The 22,500-nt window shown below is 45.4% G+C and overlaps 1 protein-coding gene across 1 annotated transcript in view; it reads right to left on the reverse strand.

The window, feature by feature from the left end:
- The window catches only part of akap9 (A kinase (PRKA) anchor protein 9), a 92,391-nt gene that overhangs the window by 58,132 nt on the left and 11,759 nt on the right, over positions 1 to 22,500 (reverse strand). Inside the window, 9 exon segments of the mRNA XM_053236686.1 lie at positions 348 to 400; positions 4,583 to 4,709; positions 4,853 to 4,927; positions 6,697 to 9,894; positions 10,101 to 10,496; positions 11,487 to 11,642; positions 12,401 to 12,541; positions 14,531 to 14,572; positions 15,653 to 15,697. Of these exon segments, the coding sequence (XP_053092661.1) occupies positions 348 to 400; positions 4,583 to 4,709; positions 4,853 to 4,927; positions 6,697 to 9,894; positions 10,101 to 10,496; positions 11,487 to 11,642; positions 12,401 to 12,541; positions 14,531 to 14,572; positions 15,653 to 15,697 (4,233 nt within the window).

Below are 22,500 nucleotides of genomic sequence, written 5' to 3' on the forward strand. Positions count from 1 at the left end.
TTAAATCTCATCTGAGAAATCCTGTCAGGTTAGCTAGAATTAGTAGTTACGTTTAAGAACATTAATAAATATTACTCAAAAATCATTCCATAAATCACATCAGTGCAAGTTAGCCTGCTAGCAAGCTTTAGAAGAAAAATTAAAATTCCTCTCAGAAATCCTGTCAGGTTAGCGCACGTTAGCTAGAATTAGCAGTTATTAATATTGTTGGAAAATAATCCCATAAATCCTGTCAGGTTAGCGCATGTTAGTGACCTAGCTATCTTCAGCAGTGAAAAAAGTCCTTTCACAAATCCTGTCAGGTTAGCTCATGTAGCACACACACACACACACACACAGTTGTGTACCTGGAGGAGGTGTGTGCAGTCCTGGGTGATGGAGCTCAGTGAGGGGCTGCAGGCTGAAACACACACACACACACACACATGTATATATTAATTATACATTTTAGTAACATATACACACTCTAAGAGTCTGTGTGTGTGTGTGTGTGTGTGTGTGTCTGGTAAATGTGATGATTTAAATGTGTGCATTTTAATGTTCAAAGTGTGTTAGATGTGTGGAATACACCCATTGTGGTATTAATAATGGATCTCTCTCTCTGAGTCAGCACAGAGAAAGGAGGTGAACCAGCTCACAGAATGGTGTAGACACAACAATCTATCTCTTAATAGATCTGTCTCGCTTACCCCAGCGCTGCCCCTCTTCTCACCTCGATCTTTACCTCAGCCCTGCCCCTCTTCTCACCTCTATCTTTACCTCAGCTCTGCCCCTTCTAACCTCTATCTTTACCTCAGCTCTGCCCCTTCTAACCTCTATCTTTACCTCAGCCCTGCCCCTTCTCACCTCTATCTTTACCTCAGCCCTGCCCCTTCTAACCTCTATCTTTACCCCAGCGCTGCCCCTCTTCTCACCTCGATCTTTACCTCAGCCCTGCCCCTCTTCTCACCTGTATCTTTACCTCAACCCTGCCCCTCTTCTAACCTCTATCTTTACCCCAGCGCTGCCCCTCTTCTCACCTCGATCTTTACCTCAGCCCTGCCCCTCTTCTAACCTCGATCTTTACCTCAGTCCTGCCCCTCTTCTCATCTCGATCTTTACCTCAGCTCTGCTCCCTTCTAATCTCTATCTTTACCTCAGCCCTGCCCCTCTTCTCACCTCGATCTTTACCTCAACCCTGCCCCTCTTCTAACCTCGATCTTTACCTCAGCCCTGCCCCTCTTCTAACCTCGATCTTTACCTCAGCCCTGCCCCTCTTCTAACCTCGATCTTTACCTCAGCCCTGCCCCTCTTCTCACCTCTATCTTTACCTCAACCCTGCCCCTCTTCTAACCTCGATCTTTACCTCAGCCCTGCCCCTCTTCTCACCTCGATCTTTACCTCAGCCCTGCCCCTCTTCTCACCTCTATCTTTACCTCAGCCCTGCCCCTCTTCTAACCTCTATCTTTACCTCAGCCCTGCCCCTCTTCTCACCTCGATCTTTACCTCAACCCTGCCCCTCTTCTAACCTCGATCTTTACCTCAACCCTGCCCCTCTTCTAACCTCTATCTTTACCCCAGCGCTGCCCCTCTTCTCACCTCGATCTTTACCTCAGCCCTGCCCCTCTTCTCACCTCTATCTTTACCTCAGCCCTGCCCCTCTTCTCATCTCTATCTTTACCTCAGCCCTGCCCCTCTTCTCATCTCTATCTTTACCTCAACCCTGCCCCTATTCTCACCTCCATCTTTACCTCAGCCCTGCCCCTCTTCTAACCTCTATCTTTACCTCAGCCCTGCCCCTCTTCTAACCTCTATCTTTACCTCAGCCCTGCCCCTCTTCTAATCTCTATCTTTACCTCAGCCCTGCCCCTCTTCTAACCTCGATCTTTACCTCAGCCCTGCCCCTCTTCTAACCTCGATCTTTACCTCAGCCCTGCCCCTCTTCTCATCTCTATCTTTACCTCAGACCTGCCCCTCTTCTAACCTCTATCTTTACCTCAGCCCTGCCCCTCTTCTAATCTCTATCTTTACCTCAGCCCTGCCCCTCTTCTCACCTCGATCTTTACCTCAGCCCTGCCCCTCTTCTCACCTTGATCTTTACCTCAGCTCTGCCCCTCTTCTAACCTCTATCCTTACCTCAGCCCTGCCCCTACTAACCTCTATCTTTACCTCAGCCCTGCCCTTTCTAACCTCGATCTTTACCTCAGCCCTGCCCCTCTTCTAACCTCTATCTTTACCTCAGCTCTGCTCTCTTCTAACCTCTATCTTTACCTCAGCCCTGCCCCTCTTCTAACCTCTATCTTTACCTCAGCCCTGCCCCTCTTCTAACCTCGATCTTTACCTCAGCCCTGCCCCTCTTCTAACCTCTATCTTTACCTCAGCTCTGCTCTCTTCTAACCTCTATCTTTACCTCAGTTCTGCCCCTCTTCTAACCTCTATCTTTACCTCAGTTCGGCCCCCTTCTAACCTCTATCTTTACCTCAGTTCTGCTCCCTTCTAACCTCTATCTTTACCTCAGCCCTGCCCCTCTTCTAACCTCTATCTTTACCTCAGTTCGGCCCCCTTCTAACCTCTATCTTTACCTCAGTTCGGCCCACTTCTAACCTCTATCTTTACCTCAACCCTGCCCCTCTTCTAACCTCTATCTTTACCTCAGCTCTGCCCCTCTTCTCACCTCGATCTTTACCTCAGCCCTGCCCCTCTTCTAACCTCTATCTTTACCTCAGCCCTGCCCCTCTTCTAACCTCTATCTTTACCTCAGCCCTGCCCCTCTTCTAACCTCTATCTTTACCTCAGTTCTGCCCCTCTTCTCACCTCGATCTTTACCTCAGTTCTGCCCCTCTTCTCACCTCTATCTTTACCTCAGCTCTGCTCTCTTCTAACCTCGATCTTTACCTCAGCCCTGCCCCTCTTCTAACCTCTATCTTTACCTCAGCCCTGCCCCTCTTCTAACCTCGATCTTTACCTCAGCTCTGCTCTCTTCTAACCTCTATCTTTACCTCAGTTCTGCCCCTCTTCTAACCTCTATCTTTACCTCAGTTCGGCCCCCTTCTCACCTCTATCTTTACCTCAGTTCGGCCCCCTTCTAACCTCTATCTTTACCTCAACCCTGCCCCTCTTCTAACCTCTATCTTTACCTCAGCTCTGCTCCCTTCTAACCTCTATCTTTACCTCAGCTCTGCTCCCTTCTAACCTCTATCTTTACCTCAGTTCGGCCCCCTTCTAACCTCTATCTTTACCTCAGCTCTGCTCCCTTCTAACCTCTATCTTTACCTCAGCCCTGCCCCTCTTCTAACCTCTATCTTTACCTCAGTTCGGCCCCCTTCTCACCTCTATCTTTACCTCAGTTCGGCCCCCTTCTAACCTCTATCTTTACCTCAACCCTGCCCCTCTTCTAACCTCTATCTTTACCTCAGCCCTGCCCCTCTTCTAACCTCTATCTTTACCTCAGTTCGGCCCCCTTCTCACCTCTATCTTTACCTCAGTTCGGCCCCCTTCTCACCTCTATCTTTACCTCAACCCTGCCCCTCTTCTAACCTCTATCTTTACCTCAGCTCTGCTCCCTTCTCACCTCTATCTTTACCTCAGCCCTGCCCCTCTTCTCACCTCTATCTTTACCTCAGTTCTGCCCCTCTTCTAACCTCGATCTTTACCTCAGCTCTGCTCTCTTCTAACCTCTATCTTTACCTCAGTTCTGCCCCTCTTCTAACCTCTATCTTTACCTCAGTTCGGCCCCCTTCTAACCTCTATCTTTACCTCAGCTCTGCTCCCTTCTAACCTCTATCTTTACCTCAGCCCTGCCCCTCTTCTAACCTCTATCTTTACCTCAGTTCGGCCCCCTTCTCACCTCTATCTTTACCTCAGTTCGGCCCCCTTCTAACCTCTATCTTTACCTCAACCCTGCCCCTCTTCTAACCTCTATCTTTACCTCAGCTCTGCTCCCTTCTCACCTCTATCTTTACCTCAGCCCTGCCCCTCTTCTCACCTCTATCTTTGCCTCAGCTCTGCTCCCTTCTCACCTCTATCTTTACCTCAGCTCTGCTCCCTTCTCACCTCTATCTTTACCTCAGCCCTGCCCCTCTTCTCACCTCTATCTTTACCTCAGTTCTGCCCCTCTTCTAACCTCTATCTTTACCTCAGTTCTGCTCCCTTCTAACCTCTAGCTTTACCTCAGCTCTGCTCCCTTCTCACCTCTATCTTTACCTCAGCCCTGCCCCTCTTCTAACCTCTATCTTTACCTCAGCTCTGCCCCTCTTCTAATCTCTATCTTTACCTCAGTTCTGCCCCTCTTCTCACCTCTATCTTTACCTCAGCCCTGCCCCCTTCTAACCTCTATCTTTACCTCAGCCCTGCCCCCTTTCTCACCTGTATCTTCACCTTTGCCCAGACCCTACTCACCTCTATCATCACCATAACCCTGCTCCTACTCACCTGTATCGTCACCTTATCCCTGCTCCCTACTCCCCTGTATCATCAACTTAGCCCCACCTACTTTAGTTTCCAATTCACCTAACCCTGTGCTCACACTCAGTTGTAGGTTTCAAATTCATGTTAGTTCCACCTCCGTAAAATCTGTGCTTCACCTTGACTCATGCGCAGTTACCTTTAGCCCCGCCTTGTCTCCCAGGATCCTCCCACCCAGGCAGTCTCTCTTTAAGCAGTTCTAACTGAGCAGCATGAATCTGAGAGAGGCTGATACGCTGAGCCTCCATCTGCAGCCTGCATTCCTCCTGAGAGACAGACAAAAGAGAGATAGAAACAAGTAGACAGAGACAGAGAATGAAAGAGAGAGAAAATTAACATTTGCTAAGCTACTAATTACCCAATAAACATGAGAGTTGTGAATCGTTGAGGTTTGTGAATGAGCACTCACATGTTCAATGCCTTCCATGCTGTCTGTGTGTATCACTGTGGGGACCAAGTCTGTCTCTCCATATTGGCTCTCCACCTGTATCACACACACACACATCAGCCACAAAGCTCAGATGAGTCCTGAGGAGAGTCATCCTTCACAAGGTGACTCTGCCATCAGTCATGAGGCGAATCAGTAGTCGGTCCTGAGGCAAGTCAGTTTTATGGCATGTTGGTCGTCAGTCCCAAGGCACGTCAGTCATTAGTCCAAGGCGAGTCAGTCGTCAGTCACAAGGCGGGTCAGTCTTCAGTCCTGTGGTAACTCAGTCATCAACAGCCGCAAGGCTGAGATTTACAATTATGGCATTTCGCAGATGCTCTTATCCAGAGTGACTTACAGAAGTGCTTTGAAGTCTCTATCAATAAATACATTTTGATACTGGTTTGCTAGGTCACAGACTAAGAATACCATCAGTCCAGAAACTCTGTTGGTGAGGTGATATAGCAACAAATATAGCAACAATTCAGAAAATTCAAAGTTTTTTTTAAGTGCTAATTTAAGTACTATAGGAAGAGGTAAGACTTTAGACGTCGTTTGAAGACTGCCAGTGACTCAGCTGTTTGCACATCTAGAGGAAGTTCATTCCACCACCTGGGTGCCAGAACAGAGAAGAGTCTTGATGCAGGTCTTCCTTGTACCCTGAGAGATGGTGGGACCAGTCGAGCAGTGCTAGAGGAGATGATTCCTGAAGCAAGTCAGTCGTCAGTCCAGAGGCAAGATGGCCATTAGCTAGTTAAGTCATAAGAGTATCGAGGCAAACAAATCAACAATGATGTCACCATATACAAATATTTTAGAAGTAGCCAGTTGGATATGATTTTAGAGCTCGTTCTTCACTTCAAAAAATGTCTAGTCTTTCTTTACCTCATTTGTCTAGTCTTTCTTTCCTTATTCCTATAACATTGTTCCAAATCTGTACATTTAGTTATTGAATTTGTTATTCTAGATGACTGACAGAAACATTTCTGCAAGCAGCACTACAAATACCTAACAAACTATGGAGAATTCCAAATCACATTCTATCATTCTAGATAGTACTTCACTTTTTTTGTCTTATTTTGACACACTGCGATATGGGACGTACCTAAGGCTATCCATTCACTTCTTAAAATGAGCAAGATTACTGGACAAAGTAGTTAATAAATTAGCAGAACCAAATATCTGGCAGGTATCTGGGTATTCATTTCAAGCCCAGAGGTCTGCATTATTTCTAGATTTTTTCCAAATTGTTTTTTTTCTTGTACACCTTCACCCCTTGTTCATTATTTTCCTCCATAATGTCCTCTACCTCCTCCACTCTTTTATCTGCATGGACTCTCACCTCCTGTGTGCTCTCTGTATTCTCCCTCCTCTTCACTTTTCTCTCTGTCCTCTCTCCATCTCTCTCTATATATATTCTAGCCTTTTCTCTCTGAATGTCTCTTGATCTCTACATTAATGAGCTCTCTCTTTGAACACACTGTCTTTATCTTTTCATCATTTACATATTCAATTCTCACTCTGGTCTACACTCTCCTGATCAGAACCAGTTCCTTTAATAAAACATAAAGAACACAAACACTACAACACCTCGGAGAAAAAGGAAGAGTTTAAAAAAAAGGAGGGAGAGAGAGACAGAAGGAAAAACCGAAAGCTAGAAAAAATACAAAAAGCAAAAGCACAATGCAACACAGACACGATTCAACTGTTGCATGCAGCAATTCAAATGCAGCTAAAGGCTAATTGAAATGCCACACACACACACACACACACACACACACACACACAGTATATTTACTGCTAAGAGACGAGTGAAACTCACTCACCTGTTTCTCCGAGTCGCTCTCCGGCTTGTTCGCTCTGTCTGTGTGCGTCGCTGCAGCAGCAGGCTGAGTGTGTGTTTGAGTGTGTGTGTCAGTGTGTGCATGAGAGCATGTCGCCGCAGCAGCGACGATCTTAGTACGAGCGTGTGTTTTCTGCTTCACGCCATCACCGCGATGCACAACACAGACATCCGTCTCTCTCACTCTCTCCTCCTCCGCAGCAGCAGCCTGGGAAAGGGGCGGAGCCAAAAGCTTTTCAGTCTTACCCGCCTCCTCTTCCTGAAGCTCCACCTCAGAAAACTGAATCTTGAGGTGACTCTGTTTCTTAGTGTCAGGCTTCATCTCTAAACTTTTGACCCTGTTGGCTTTTTGTCTTGTCTTCCTGGCTGCCTTAAGACCCACCTTCTTTACTGGAACTTGGTCTGTGAGCTCCACTTTACCCAGCTTCATCCTCTGCAGCTCTGCCTCCTTTTGCTGTAGCACTACATGCTTCTGTTCCACCAGTTGCACTAGTGTCTCTTTTTCTGTCAACTTCTGAAGCTCTGCCTCTTTTTGCTGTAGCACTACCTCTTTCTGGGTCACCTGTTGCATTAGCTCCACCTTCTCCAGCTTCATTCTCTGTAGCTCTGCCTCCTTTTGCTGTAGCACAACCTTCCACTGGTCCACCTGTTGCACCAACTCTGCCTTCTCCAGCTTGATCTCCTGAAGCTCTGCCTCCTTTTGCTGTAGCACTACTGCTTTCTGGTCCACCTGTTGCACCAGCTCTGCCTTCTCCAGCTTGATCTCCTGGAGCTCTGCCTCCTTTTGCTGTAGCACAACCTTCTTCTGGTCCACCTGTTGCACCAGCTCTGCCTTCTCCAGCTTGATCTCCTGAAGCTCTGCCTCCTTTTGCTGTAGCACTACTGCTTTCTGGTCCACCTGTTGCACCAGCTCTGCCTTCTCCAGCTTGATCTCCTGGAGCTCTGCCTCCTTTTGCTGTAGCACGACCACTTTCTGGTCCACCTGTTGCACCAGCTCTGCCTTCTCCAGCTTCATCTTTTCAAGCTCTGCCTCCTTCTGCTGTAGCTCTGCCTCTTGCTTGTGAACCTGCTCCACCAGCCCTACCTTCTCGAGCTCCACCCTCTTTAACTCCAGATCTTTCAATTCAGTCTGTTCTTCCAACCCTGCTCTCTCTAGTGCAAACCTCTTTAGCTCCACCTCCTTCTGCTCCAACTGTTCAAGAAGCCCTGCCCTCTCTAGCTCCACCATCTTGACCTTTGCCTCCTTTTGCTCCACCTGTTCCAATAACCCTGTCTTCTCCTGCTCTACTTTCCTAAACTCCACTTCCCTCCTTTTAATCTGGTCCACCAGCTTTGCACTCTCTATTTTCATGTTCTCTATATCGGTCTCCTTCTGTTCCACTTGTTTCACTAGCCCCGCCCTCTCCAGCTCCACAGTTTGGAGCTTCTCCATCAGCTCTGTTGTGTCTTTTTCCACTAATGCTCCTCCAGCTTGTTCTTCATTCTCTTCCTTTGTACTCTGGATGGATCCATGCTCTTTTCCGGACTTTAAATTTTGAAGCTGTGTTTCAAGGCCCTGGAGTTTTGTTTCATACTGCAACGTCTGTTCCCGAAGTCTTTCTTCCAGCTCTGCTCTCAGCTCCTGGTAGTTCACCTCAAAGTTCTTTTCTGCAAATGAGAATGTGCTTTTCTGCCTCTCAATTTCAGCTCTTAGTTCTTCAGCTGCCTCATTTGCTTGCCTGTTCTCTGAAATCAGACTGTCCATTTTCTTCATCAGCATCTTGTTATCCTCCTCAAGAGACTTCAGTTCTTCTGCCAGGGATGCATTTGTTTCTTTCAGAAGTTTATTTTCAGATTCCATTCTCTCCCAACTCTGCTCAGAGTCCCTTGTCAGTTCATTTTTGCACAGTTTCCCATCAGGTTCAACCTTTTCACTTTGTCTCTGTCTTAGCTCCTGAATCTCTGCCTGCAGGGCCTTCAGTTGCGAGACCAGTTCCTCCACTCGAGATTTCTCCAGTGCTTGGCTCAGGTCATTTTTCAGTGTGACAATCTCCTGCAACAGTGAGGTTCTTTCTGCTGCCAAAATTGACCTCTCATCCTCAGCCACCCTCATCCGTTCCTCATACCCATTGCGGAGTTGTTGGACAGTTTCCTCGTGTCGCTGGTTGAGCTCATCCCGCAGGTTCTCCACATTCATCTGGCTCTCATGCTGAAGGTCCTCACGAAGCCTAGAAAGTTCCTCCTCATGGCTGAATAGCAGCTGCGTGCGGAGGCGTTCAAGCTCAGCTTCCTGCGACTCAGCCATGCGATCAAGTACTGCGTCCTTTTCCCTTTCCAGCATCTCTAGCTTAATCCGGTAGTTGGTAATTTCAGATTCATGCTTGGCCTCCAGCTCAATTGAGGCTTCCTGAACAGATGCTAGCTGAGCCTTAAGGTCAGTTATTGTAGCATGAAGCTGGAGATGCACCTCCGATTGGCTCTTCTCCTGATCCTTTAAGCGTAAGTCCTCTATGAGCTGCTGCACCTGGTTTTGCAGCAATATCTTTTCCTCAGACCTTTGTGTGAGGTCATGTTCAGCTTTTTCTCGCAAGACCTGCACCTCCTGCAGCCGTTGCTGGAGCTCAATCACTCTGACATTCAGGGCATTGACCTCTCCGGTGCTTTGAGTCAACTGAGATGTTAATCGCTCAATTTCAATGCGATGCTGGTCCAAGACAATCTTCAGTTCTGTGGAATGCTGATTGAGGATATTTGTCATCTCTTCCGTGTGCCGAGCAAGGAGCTCTTGTTTCATCTGAACAATCTGCTGCCCATACATCTCGTCCAGTTCTGCCCTCAGGTGGTCCAGCCTTCGTGTAGCATCTTGCTCTGCCCTCTGGAGAACCTCGCCTTCTGATTGGCTGCCCTGATGGTAGCGTTTTTGAAGGGCCTCCACAGTGCCCATCAGTTGCAAGACTTCACCTGATGAAAGTCTCTCCTTCTCCTTGGAGGCCAGCAGCTCTGCTTCACAACCCTCTAGGTCACGGACCTTTGCTTCCAGCTGTTCACTAATGTTAATGAAACGCTTCTCAGACTCTTGGAGAATGTCCCGGAGTTGGAATAAAGATTGTTGATGCTCTAGTATTAGCCTTTCCTGTTCTTCAATCCGCAAGTCCTTCTCTTGAAGTCTCTGGGTAAAAGATTCTTCTGTATCCCTTGAGACCTGATAACAGAGGAAAGAGCTAGTATTATGTCTCAGATTTATCGGACATATGGATCAGTTCGCAATCAAATGTGGAGAGAACTTTTTAAATTGTGTCATGCAGTAAACCAAATAAGGGAAAACGTATACTCAAGTCAACTCAAGCAGAATTAGATGAAGCTGAAGAATACCAATTCAGATAGTTATTGATAGTAGAGTCCACCCACCATCTCGAGTTCGGACATCCTTTGCTGGATCTGCACCATCTGTGACATCTGCTCCTGGAGGCTGTTGACCTTAGCCTCACTCTCCTGCAGCTGCTCCTGAAGACGTTTGACCTTTCCGTCCATCTCCTCTGTCTGCTCCCGGAGACCTTTGACCTTTCCGTTCCTATCCTCTAGCTGCATCTGGAGACTACCGACATTTCCGTCTCTGTCCTCTAACTGCTCCTGGAGACCTCTGATCTTTCCATCCCTTTTCTCTAGCTGCATCTGGAGACTTCTGACCGTTGCGTCTTTCTCATCCAGCTGTTGTTGATAAAGCAGGACTTGTTGTCTGGCTTGCAGGAGATCCGCAGCAGCACTGCTGATACTGGAGCTCCTTAATGACTCACCTGCCTGCAACTACAAGTAACACACTCGTTAAAATGGGATACAGAAACCCAGGTAAGAGATCGATATTAAGTTTTACCTGTTTGTATACCTGTTCAGAGAACCACACTGAGGCAGTGAAATACTAAAAGGAGGTTCATATAATTCTCACAGTGGGAAATGATGGTCTAATAGGTGTAACAGGTGTTGCTCAGATAGGTGAGTTTATATGGTACCTGTTGTTTCTGCTAAGTGTACACATTAGTTCTGCTGAGTCTGCCCACCTGTTCTGTTAGGTGTGGTCCCAGGTGGTTCCAGTAGTTGAGTGGTACTTTTTTCCAGCTAGATGCACTATCTGCATGGCTGTGTGAGTATGTTGTTTGGTTCTAGTAAATGTGATAGCGGTTGTTCGGGTGTATTTGTTTAGTACCTGTTAGCTGTACAAGATATGCTACCAGGATGATCAGGTAAGTAAAATCATGTGATGTAGGATTTCTCACATGTTAAACCTGTTTGCTCTATTAGGTGTACCTGCTGGTTTTGCTAGATGTGTTTGTTGGCTATTCTAAGTGTACCTGTTGGTTCTGCTAGGTGTACCTTTTGGTTCAGCTAAGTGTACCTGTTGGTTCTGCTAGGTGTACCTGTTGGTTCTGCTAGGTGTACCTGTTGGTTCTGCTAGGTGTACCTGTTGGTTCAGCTAAGTGTACCTGTTGGTTCAGCTAGGTGTACCTGTTGGTTCAGCTAGGTGTACCTGTTGGTTCAGCTAAGTGTACCTGTTGGTTCTGCTAGGTGTACCTGTTGGTTCAGCTAAGTGTACCTGTTGGTTCTGCTAGGTGTACCTGTTGGTTCTGCTAGGTGTACCTGTTGGTTCTGCTAGGTGTACCTGCTGGTTCAGCTAAGTTTACCTGTTGGTTCTGCTAGGTGTACCTGTTGGTTCTGCTAGGTGTACCTGCTGGTTCAGCTAAGTTTACCTGTTGGTTCTGATAAGTGTACCCAGTGTTTCAGTCAGATAAATTGTGGTACCTGTTGAAATTGGATCTGTAGTTTCTGGCTTTTTTCAGTGAGGTCAAGGAACTCGCGCATCACCTCGTCCTTCTCCGCCCGAGCCTGCTGCAGGTTCGCCGTTAGCTGTGTGATGATGCCGTCTCTCTGCTTCAGCGCTGCCTCAAAGTCCTGGAGCTAGAACCACACACACACGGGCGCGCACACACACACACACACACACACACACGGGCACACAAACAAACGCACACACACAAGGTGTACACAGAACATTAAGATCACTGTTTAACAATAACAATTTACAACCTCAGTGGTTTTACATTTACAGCATTTGTTCCACGCTCTTCTCCATTTATCCACAGCGACTTACATTTATCTCATTTATACATCTGAGCAGTTAAGGGCGTTGCTCAGGGGTCCGGCACTGGCAGCTTGGCAGTGCTGGGATTTGAACCCACAACCTTCCAATCAGCAGCCTTTAATCACTGAGCTGCCACTGCCCCACTTACTACAACATACCATACTAATGTGAGTCCATAAGGCTACATGCACTAACCACATACTACTGCACTAACTATATATTAACTACTGAACTAAACAACATACAGCTCAGTATATCAGTACGCTGTCAGCAGTCAGGAAGTTTTATTTAATGTATTTCATAATTTTAATTTATATATTTCTGTAAAGCTGCTCTGTGACGATGTCCATCGTTAAAAGTGCTATACAAATCACACTGAATTGAATTGAATTAAAGACAGCTGAACCAGACCAAGTTTATCAGAGCAACACGGTTTATAATTAAACGTGTAGTTTATAAAAGTGTCATTACTTCATCACAGAACAGGTATCACTTAATACATGTCACGTTTTACACGTCTTCACCCAGGCGATGTTTACTGGAGACTAAATTAAGTCATACTGTGGACCAGTACCTGTTGCACTCCTTCAGCTCCAAACGTAGCTCTGATTTCCTCTAGCTCTCGGCTCAATTCCTCCACCGCCATGTTCTTGGCGGCGAGTTCGTTCTCCATCTCCTGTAATCTGCTGGGGGCATAGAGCTCCTCCTCCTCCTCCTGAACACAGAAAAGAAGAAAATTAGGTAAAAGTTATGTAATTCTTTCCCATATAATCTCTTTCTTTCTTGTTTGGTTGTTAGAGTGCTTTCACGCCTATTATTTATCCATTTACAGGGTCCAAATCAGAACAAAAAAAATTTCACCCGAGCATGGAGAACACGCAGCCAGTGCTCAGCAAAATGACTAGATAATTATACAAGTAATGAGTTAAAACATTTTGTGCGTCACATGCAGAGTTTATTTTCTCATTTTGTTTTGTTTGTCAGTCCAAATCTCCAGAACATACAGCATGTCTGCTGCACTACAGCTCTGTCCTGTGGCTTAGTTTGGGGAAAAAAAAAAAAAAAAAACGCTGCGACCCAAAACACACGACATTTGATTCTGCACTCATCCTGCAGTCAAGTCGACTCACTTTCTCACTAGAGTTCGACTGGAATAGGACCGAGACCACTTCGGATCAGACGCTCTCGGACCCGAGCGTGATTGCTGCGTTCTCACCTGACTAAAGAACTGCACGAAAAACCTCAAAACAGACTAGGGATTTATTAAAACAAAATAAACATGTGAAAGCACCTTTTTTTAATGTTCTTCCTTTTTCTCTTTATCTTTCAGTTTTTTCTTCTGTTACTCTCTTCCTACGTCTCTGTCTGTCTGGGTCTAAAAGGTTTTACCTTTGGCAGCTTAAAAGCCTTTTCATAATACCCTCTCTCTCTCTCTCTCTCTCCATCTCTCTCTTCATCTCTCTCTCTCCCTCTCTGCACAAACGAAGTTTCCAGGGTAATGTATACACAAAGAGCCGAGCAGCCCCCTTCCTGCTATTCCCCGCTGTGAAGGCAAAGTTAATGTGCACCAGAGATCTGCAGCTCAGGGCCTCTGATTCAAACGAGGGGTGTAACGGTATGATTCATACACAGTATTTAATTGTCATTGTTATTTAACAGAATAACACCGTATCTGGGACATCACAGTACTTACAGCTTCCCATTTCTACAGACAGGACAACATTAAATGCTGTGTATCACAACAGCAGCAGTGCAAGGCTTTGATTATTGCAGTCAGGAATCTGATAAGGGTAAAGATTCTTGTTAAGATTACTCTGAGCCATTCGTAGTTTTTCACATCAATAGTGAAGGATTACTCTCTGAGCTTAATAATCTTCTGGTGCTGTTTAAGCCGAGAAAAAAACGGGTGACCAGTTCAACCATCAGTCTTCCCCAATGGACTGCTGATATTCTTACAAGTAGTATTTTGTATTGGACATATTTGGTATTGGAACCTTTTCAAAAATTAACTTATTTATTTATTTAAATGAAGCTCTATATAATTAAACATGCATACAGTATAAAATAAAAAATGTAATCTTTGGATAATGTTTTACAAATGAATTAGATCACTGTGCAGATGCTCTCAAGAGAAAGAATTTTACAGAAAGGTTTGTTGAAAAATTATACATTTATTGTTTAATTAAGTGGATGCCATGCACGGTTTTACAACCAGGTTTTTATTCCACTTTTTAGTCAAATCTAATGTACATCCAACAATAATCAGCAGTTTGGGAAATTTAACAAGCTTCTAATTAGGGACAGCAATGAACGTGTAAAATTTCACGACTGTGGCTCATCTATAAATTTGAACCAGAGATTTTTACAAAGTAAAAACTAAATTTAAAAAAAAAACTGATTTTAAGGGAAAATTTTTTCCCATTATCATCATCTATGCCAGCTTTACAAAACGTGAATGGCATGACTGCTTCACACTTCTGTATCGAGGCGTACCACAACACCAATTCATCGTTACACCCCAAATCTAAACATTCACAAGCAGACAAGCTCCTCTGCCTCGGAGGATTAAAAAAAGCAAGCAGGTTAGTGAGTTAGAGGAAATCATGGCCACAAACATTGAGGAACCAAGCACCACATAAAAGAGAAGGTAAGACTGATAGATTAGCAACGAACAAGTACAAGCTCATCAGATGAATTTCCATACCCCAACGTCCAGCGATTGCTCAGCCGTCTCATGACCATTCACCTGTCAATTCACAATTAACACTGTAGTGTAATGCAGTTTAAAAGTGTCTTGCAAGAAGTAAAACCAGGAGACCAGACATGTCTTCATAATCTCAAATCTCTTAAATGGAACAGACTTACTTATCCAGAATAATCTTGGATCTCCAGGTATCATCTAGAGAAGGTATGATTGTAAAACCTTAAAGGCATAGTCTCTGAGCTTGAGTCTTAAATGGATTGTTTTGGATCTTGTGGTCTAATCATGCATATAGTGGCACAGTCTTAAATTTAATCTTGAAAGGCTAACCCTGTAGGCCTTGTCTTGAATATTATGGCATAATCTTAAATGTATAATCAGGTCTAATCCTGACCCAATAATCCTGAGGACCTAATCCTGAAGCCTGAATCCTGACTCAGTAATCCTGAAGGTCTAATCCTGATGAAATAATCCTGAAGGTCTAATCCTGATGAAATAATCCTGAAGGTCTAATCCTGATGAAATAATCCTGAAGGTCTAATCCTGATGAAATAATCCTGAAGGTCTAATCCTGATGAAATAATCCTGAAGGTCTAATCCTGACTCAGTAATCCTGAAGGTCTAATCCTGACTCAGTAATCCTGAAGCCTTAATCCTGACTCAGTAATCCTGAAGGTCTAATCCTGACTCAGTAATCCTGAAGGTCTAATCCTGACTCAGTAATCCTGAAGGTCTAATCCTGACTCAGTAATCCTGAAGGTCTAATCCTGACTCTGTAATCCTGAAGGTCTAATCCTGATGAAATAATCCTGAAGGTCTAAGCCTGACTCAGTAATCCTGAAGGTCTAATCCTGATGAAATAATCCTGAAGGTCTAATCCTGATGAAATAATCCTGAAGGTCTAATCCTGATGAAATAATCCTGAAGACCTAGATTTTGGATCTTCAGGACTAGTACAGCACACAATGTTACATAACGGCATTGCTTCTAATTCCACTGAAATAGCACAAACTAAAAGCACCAGTGTAAGATCTAGAAAAGTTCCAGTGTGGTGTGTTACCTGTGTAAGGTGTTTGCTTGTGTAAAGGTGTTAAGTGTGTAACAGTGTGTGTTAAATGCACATACCTCAGAGGAGTAATCTTCTGCCGTGGTGGAGATCTCACTCTCAGGCTGAAACAGATCAGAGAAAGCAGAATTTACAGTTTAAATTATTCTACCTCCTGCTGCTGCTGCAGTCTTACACACTGACTAAACTCCAACTGTCCAACAGCTATCTGTCTGTCCATATCTCTAGTCTGTCTGTCTAACTGTCCACCTGTCTGTCTCTCTGTCTGTCTAACTGTTCACCTGTCTATCTCTCTGTCTGTCTAACTGTCGACCTGTCTGTCCACCTGTCTGTCTGTCTAACTGTATAACTGCCTCTGTCAGTCTAACTCTATGTTTGTCTCTATAACCATCAATCTTTCTGTCCGTCTGCTCAACCATCCAGTTCCCCGTCCACCTGTCTGACCGTCCACCTGTCTGTCTGTTCAACTGTCCACCTGTCTGTCTTTCTGTCTAATTGTTCATCAGTACGTCTAATCATCTGTCTGTCTGACAATCCAGCTGTCTGTCTGTTTAACCGGCTGTCTAACTCTCCACTTGTCTATCTGTATGTCTGCGTGTCTGTGTTTCTGTCTTCTTACCTGGCTATCTATCTGAGTCTGTCCCTCTAGATTTACCTGTCTGTCCATGTGTCATGTATCTGTAACATATATACATACACACTTATTGCGTGTGTGTGTGTGTGTGTGTGTGTGTATTCAGCCTCAAGTTGTGAGGAAGAGTTTACTGTTGTTTTGACAGGCTCAGAGCTGTGCTCTCTGTGTGTGTGTGTGTGTGTGTGTGTGTGTGTGTGTGTGTGTGTGTGTGTGTGTGTCAGTGCGGTTGTTTCCACAGCAACAGCTTCAGGATGAAGTTATACAGCTACTCAGGATTTAATTGTGAGGCTGAAATGTTCCTCTAGCTGTCCTCGTTTAAAGAATGGACAGCATTATGAGACAGAAATCAGGGGCAGGAACAAGAGATAAAGGGTGTATTATTATTATTATTATTATCATTATAGATTTTTTGCACAGTCACGTTGGTACATGATGTTCAGTTCTACAGAGCAAGCTGAGCTACACTTTAAGGCCATGTGAACCTCCCTCCTGCCCCCACCACACACACACACACACACACACACACACACACACACACACACACACACTACCCGCACAGCCCAAGCAGTCTGTTTCCAGGGCAACCGGTAATTCCGCAGTCATTTAAAACAGCAAATACCTTTCAGAGCTGAAGAGCTTCAGGGCCAAGTGTGTGTGTGTGTGTGTGTGTGTGTGTGTGTGTGAGAAACATCCACCTACGACTAGCTTTTAATGTCCACACACACACACACACACACTTTAGTGACAGATTATCTCTCAGTATTAATTTAATTTGCAGCTTTTGTTTTCTTTACATCCGTGTTACTAAGCTCGTCTACAAACACACACACAGTAGAAGGTTTACTCTGTGTGTGTGTGTGTGTGTGTGTGTGTGTTGTGTTCATAGTACTTTATGCACTCACACACAGAAAACATACAGTGACCAGTGACACTTAACTCCCTGAGACCGCCCACTGGTCATTAATATTCATGAGCAGGTCCATGTTACTTGTTAATATACATTAGTTTACTGAAATGTGACTCTGGTGCAAAATATGAGGAAAAGCAGGAAATTATTTATTTATTATTATTTCAGAATGATGAGTTTAAACTACAGGTTATCAGCACTAGCGAGCTAACGTTAGCTTACACTGCTAAAAACAACCTAAAATGAGTAAACAATGAGCATCTCTCAGGCTCTCAGTGGACGTACTCTGTGCGCTCCGTTATTAGGCGAATGTTTTTTCTCAGATTAATTTAATTGGTGAACAAATACAACGGTCTCAGTTTATCCTAAATGTTTATTTCACATCAAAATAGAATATCTACCAAAGAAAAATAAGATTTGTCATTCTCTGGGAAATTATTAAAGTGCGCAGAGAAAAAAACAATTTCGGCCCTTCAAATCTATTCAGTGATGAATATAGCCATCCTTCTTTACCGTAACCTCCATGAGCCTTCCGTCCACTGAATCTGTCAGTTTCTTGATCTGTTCACAGTCGGTTGTAGCTGTCGCAGCCTCCACAGCCTCCCAAATGCTGCTCAAAGAGGTGACCTGTCTTCCTTCACTGTAAACCTCACACCTGAGAATGGCCCAGACGTTCTCAGTAGGATCTGAGTCAGGTGAGGAAGGGGCTCAGGTCATCATTCTGTCATCACTGATGCCTTTGCTAGCTAGCCAAGCAGTGGTGTACCTTGACGTATGCGATGGAGCAACTTCCTGCACAAAGATCATGAACTTCCTGAATGTTACTGACTTCTTCCTGTACCACTGCTTGAAGAAGGTGTCTCCTAGAAACTGGCAGTAGGTTTGAGAGCTGATTTTCAGTCCATCTTCAACCCCAAAATGTCCAACTAGCTCATCATTAATGGACTTATTCATGGTGGTCGTGTTTCAGTCTTCCTTTCCTTCGCCATGTCTCTGAGCACCTGACACCGTGTACTTCTTATTATTCTTAAGTCTCTTGCGGTCAACTTGCGCCTTTTCTTCTCCACACGTTTTTTTGCGACCCTGCTGAGTATTCATTACCAAGCGTTTGATTGTCCTGTGATCACGCCTCAGTAGTTTTTTTACTTTTCAGTCTCAGTTAAATCTCTTTTTTGTCCCATTCTGCAGACCTTATAGAGGGTTTAATAATCACTTTAAGCCACACCCTCTTCATTAAACAATTAAACTTCACCTGAAAATAATTAGACCCAGTTAGCATTCAGGTTTTTGTGGTTAATAGTTGGATAATTTGCCTAATAATTGTGCACACAGTGTCTAGTGCTCTACGTTTAGAGTAGAACACTACCATTAATTCATACAGTATAAATATGAATATTATAAACAGCGATAAAAGATTGGGAATTATAAATACAGTAATTTACACATTAATAATAATTAGTAAATAACTGATTGTTTACGTAAAGCATCATTAGGCATCATTAGAGTTTATTTATTAGAGTGCTTTATTAGAGCAGTTTATAATAACGCCTCTGAGCATTCCTCCATCTATAATGTATATCATTAGTCCTTTATAATCAGAAGGTTAAACGAGGATTTCCCAGCTCCAGTGTTCCTCACACTGCGTCGCCCCTGGCAACCGGGTCGTTAGTATTTTCTGGCTTTGTTCATAGAATTACTGCTGTGACTGAAGAGTAGCATCTCTTATTCACACACACACACACACACACACACACACACAGTAAAAGTAAATCTAAGCTAAGCATGGATTTAGAGCACTGGCACAGAGTATAATTTTATTTGTCTAAAATAACGCATTACAGTGTGTCACAACCAACTGCTGCTTCATAACATCTTCCAGAACTGAAATGAGTCTAGGAGGTGATTTGGCTTTACACTCTCTATTGCACTTCATCATAAAATAAACCATTTAATAAGCCTGAAATAATGAACAAATAGGAGTATTGCTCTAGTCTCACACAGGATCTGTGATAAAAATATCAGATGAAATATTGTGATGTATAAATGATGATCGTCGCATGCTTACGTTAACCCTCTCAAGTGAAACCCGAGCTTAAAACACAATAAACGTTTCTTACACGTACATACGCATGCTTTTACAAGGGTTTTTTTTTGCAAATATTTTTTGTTCGCCGTTAAGCCACAGATCTCTTCGAAAAGATGAAATTTAATTATTAAGAACTCTCTCTCTCTCTATCTATATATATATATATACTTCATGACGCAGGCTTTTAAATGTGCGTAAGGAAACAGGAGCTCCGAGGCATCACCAAGAATTATGATGTGATCTCTCTGTCCTATTACACAGCCCTGAAGGAAACCTCCTACTCTAATTACAGAACATCCTTTACCTGAGATGCTCTAACGAGTCGAAATTCTCAGACGTGTCTCACCATCACTACAGCGCTCACTCTTCACCTCACTCTACACCAAGTAATGTTCTTTATCCAAATGCTCTCTGATGAGATCCTAACAATCTCTAATCGCTATACTACATCCCCAAACCATCTCCCCCAGGTTCTCCAAACCATCTCCCCCAGGTTCCCCAAACCATCTCCCCCAGGTTCCCCAAACCATCTCCCCCAGGTTCTCCAAACCATCTCCCCCAGGTTCCCCAAACCATCTCCCCCAGGTTCCTATAAACCATCTCCCCCAGGTTCCTATAAACCATCTCCCCCAGGTTCCCCAAACCATCTCCCCCAGGTTCCCCAAACCATCTCCCCCAGGTTCCTATAAACCATCTCCCCCAGGTTCCTATAAACCATCTCCCCCAGGTTCCTATAAACCATCTCCCCCAGGTTCCCCAAACCATCTCCCCCAGGTTCCTATAAACCATCTCCCCAGGTTCCTATAAACCATCTCCCCCAGGTTCCTATAAACCATCTCCCCCAGGTTCTCCAAACCATCTCCCCCAGGTTCCTATAAACCATCTCCCCCAGGTTCCTATAAACCATCTCCCCCAGCTTCCTATAAACCATCTCCCCCAGGTTCCTATAAACCATCTCCCCCAGGTTCCCCAAACCATCTCCCCCAGGTTCCCCAAACCATCTCCCCCAGGTTCCTATAAACCATCTCCCCCAGGTTCCTATAAACCATCTCCCCCAGGTTCCTATAAACCATCTCCCCCAGGTTCCCCAAACCATCTCCCCCAGGTTCCTATAAACCATCTCCCCCAGGTTCCCCAAACCATCTCCCCCAGGTTCCTATAAACCATCTCCCCCAGGTTCCTATAAACCATCTCCCCCAGGTTCTCCAAACCATCTCCCCCAGGTTCCTATAAACCATCTCCCCCAGGTTCCTATAAACCATCTCCCCCAGGTTCCCCAAACCATCTCCCCCAGGTTCCTATAAACCATCTCCCCCAGGTTCCTATAAACCATCTCCCCCAGGTTCCTATAAACCATCTCCCCCAGGTTCTCCAAACCATCTCCCCCAGGTTCCTATAAACCATCTCCCCCAGGTTTCTATAAACCATCTCCCCCAGGTTTCCCAAACCATCTCCCCCAGGTTCCTATAAACCATCTCCCCCAGGTTCCTATAAACCATCTCCCCCAGGTTCCTATAAACCATCTCCCCCAGGTTCCCCAAACCATCTCCCCCAGGTTCCTATAAACCATCTCCCCCAGGTTCCTATAAACCATCTCCCCCAGGTTCTCCAAACCATCTCCCCCAGGTTCCTATAAACCATCTCCCCCAGGTTCCCCAAACCATCTCCCCCAGGTTCCTATAAACCATCTCCCCCAGGTTCCTATAAACCATCTCCCCCAGGTTCTCCAAACCATCTCCCCCAGGTTTCTATATACCATCTCCCCCAGGTTTCCCAAACCATCTCCCCCAGGTTCCTATAAACCATCTCCCCCAGGTTCCTATAAACCATCTCCCCCAGGTTCCTATAAACCATCTCCCCCAGGTTCCTATAAACCATCTCCCCAGGTTCCTATAAACCATCTCCCCCAGGTTCCTATAAACCATCTCCCCCAGGTTCTCCAAACCATCTCCCCCAGGTTCCTATAAACCATCTCCCCCAGGTTCCTATAAACCATCTCCCCCAGGTTCCTATAAACCATCTCCCCCAGCTTCCTATAAACCATCTCCCCCAGGTTCCTATAAACCATCTCCCCCAGGTTCCCCAAACCATCTCCCCCAGGTTCCCCAAACCATCTCCCCCAGGTTCCTATAAACCATCTCCCCCAGGTTCCTATAAACCATCTCCCCCAGGTTCCCCAAACCATCTCCCCCAGGTTCCTATAAACCATCTCCCCCAGGTTCCCCAAACCATCTCCCCCAGGTTCCTATAAACCATCTCCCCCAGGTTCCCCAAACCATCTCCCCCAGGTTCCTATAAACCATCTCCCCCAGGTTCCTATAAACCATCTCCCCCAGGTTCCCCAAACCATCTCCCCCAGGTTCCTATAAACCATCTCCCCCAGGTTCCTATAAACCATCTCCCCCAGGTTCCTATAAACCATCTCCCCCAGGTTCCTATAAACCATCTCCCCCAGGTTCCCCAAACCATCTCCCCCAGGTTCCTATAAACCATCTCCCCCAGGTTCCTATAAACCATCTCCCCCAGGTTCCTATAAACCATCTCCCCCAGGTTCCCCAAACCATCTCCCCCAGGTTCCTATAAACCATCTCCCCAGGTTCCTATAAACCATCTCCCCCAGGTTCCTATAAACCATCTCCCCCAGGTTCTCCAAACCATCTCCCCCAGGTTCCTATAAACCATCTCCCCCAGCTTCCTATAAACCATCTCCCCCAGGTTCCTATAAACCATCTCCCCCAGGTTCCTATAAACCATCTCCCCCAGGTTCCCCAAACCATCTCCCCCAGGTTCCCCAAACCATCTCCCCCAGGTTCCTATAAACCATCTCCCCCAGGTTCCTATAAACCATCTCCCCCAGGTTCCCCAAACCATCTCCCCCAGGTTTCTATAAACCATCTCCCCCAGGTTCCTATAAACCATCTCCCCCAGGTTCCCCAAACCATCTCCCCCAGGTTCCTATAAACCATCTCCCCCAGGTTCCCCAAACCATCTCCCCCAGGTTCCCCAAACCATCTCCCCCAGGTTCCTATAAACCATCTCCCCCAGGTTCCTATAAACCATCTCCCCCAGGTTCCTATAAACCATCTCCCCCAGGTTCCTATAAACCATCTCCCCCAGGTTCCCCAAACCATCTCCCCCAGGTTCCTATAAACCATCTCCCCAGGTTCCTATAAACCATCTCCCCCAGGTTCCTATAAACCATCTCCCCCAGGTTCTCCAAACCATCTCCCCCAGGTTCCTATAAACCATCTCCCCCAGGTTCCTATAAACCATCTCCCCC

The sequence above is a fragment of the Pangasianodon hypophthalmus genome, chromosome 9 (assembly GCF_027358585.1).
Source record: "Pangasianodon hypophthalmus isolate fPanHyp1 chromosome 9, fPanHyp1.pri, whole genome shotgun sequence".
NCBI lineage: Eukaryota > Metazoa > Chordata > Actinopteri > Siluriformes > Pangasiidae > Pangasianodon > Pangasianodon hypophthalmus.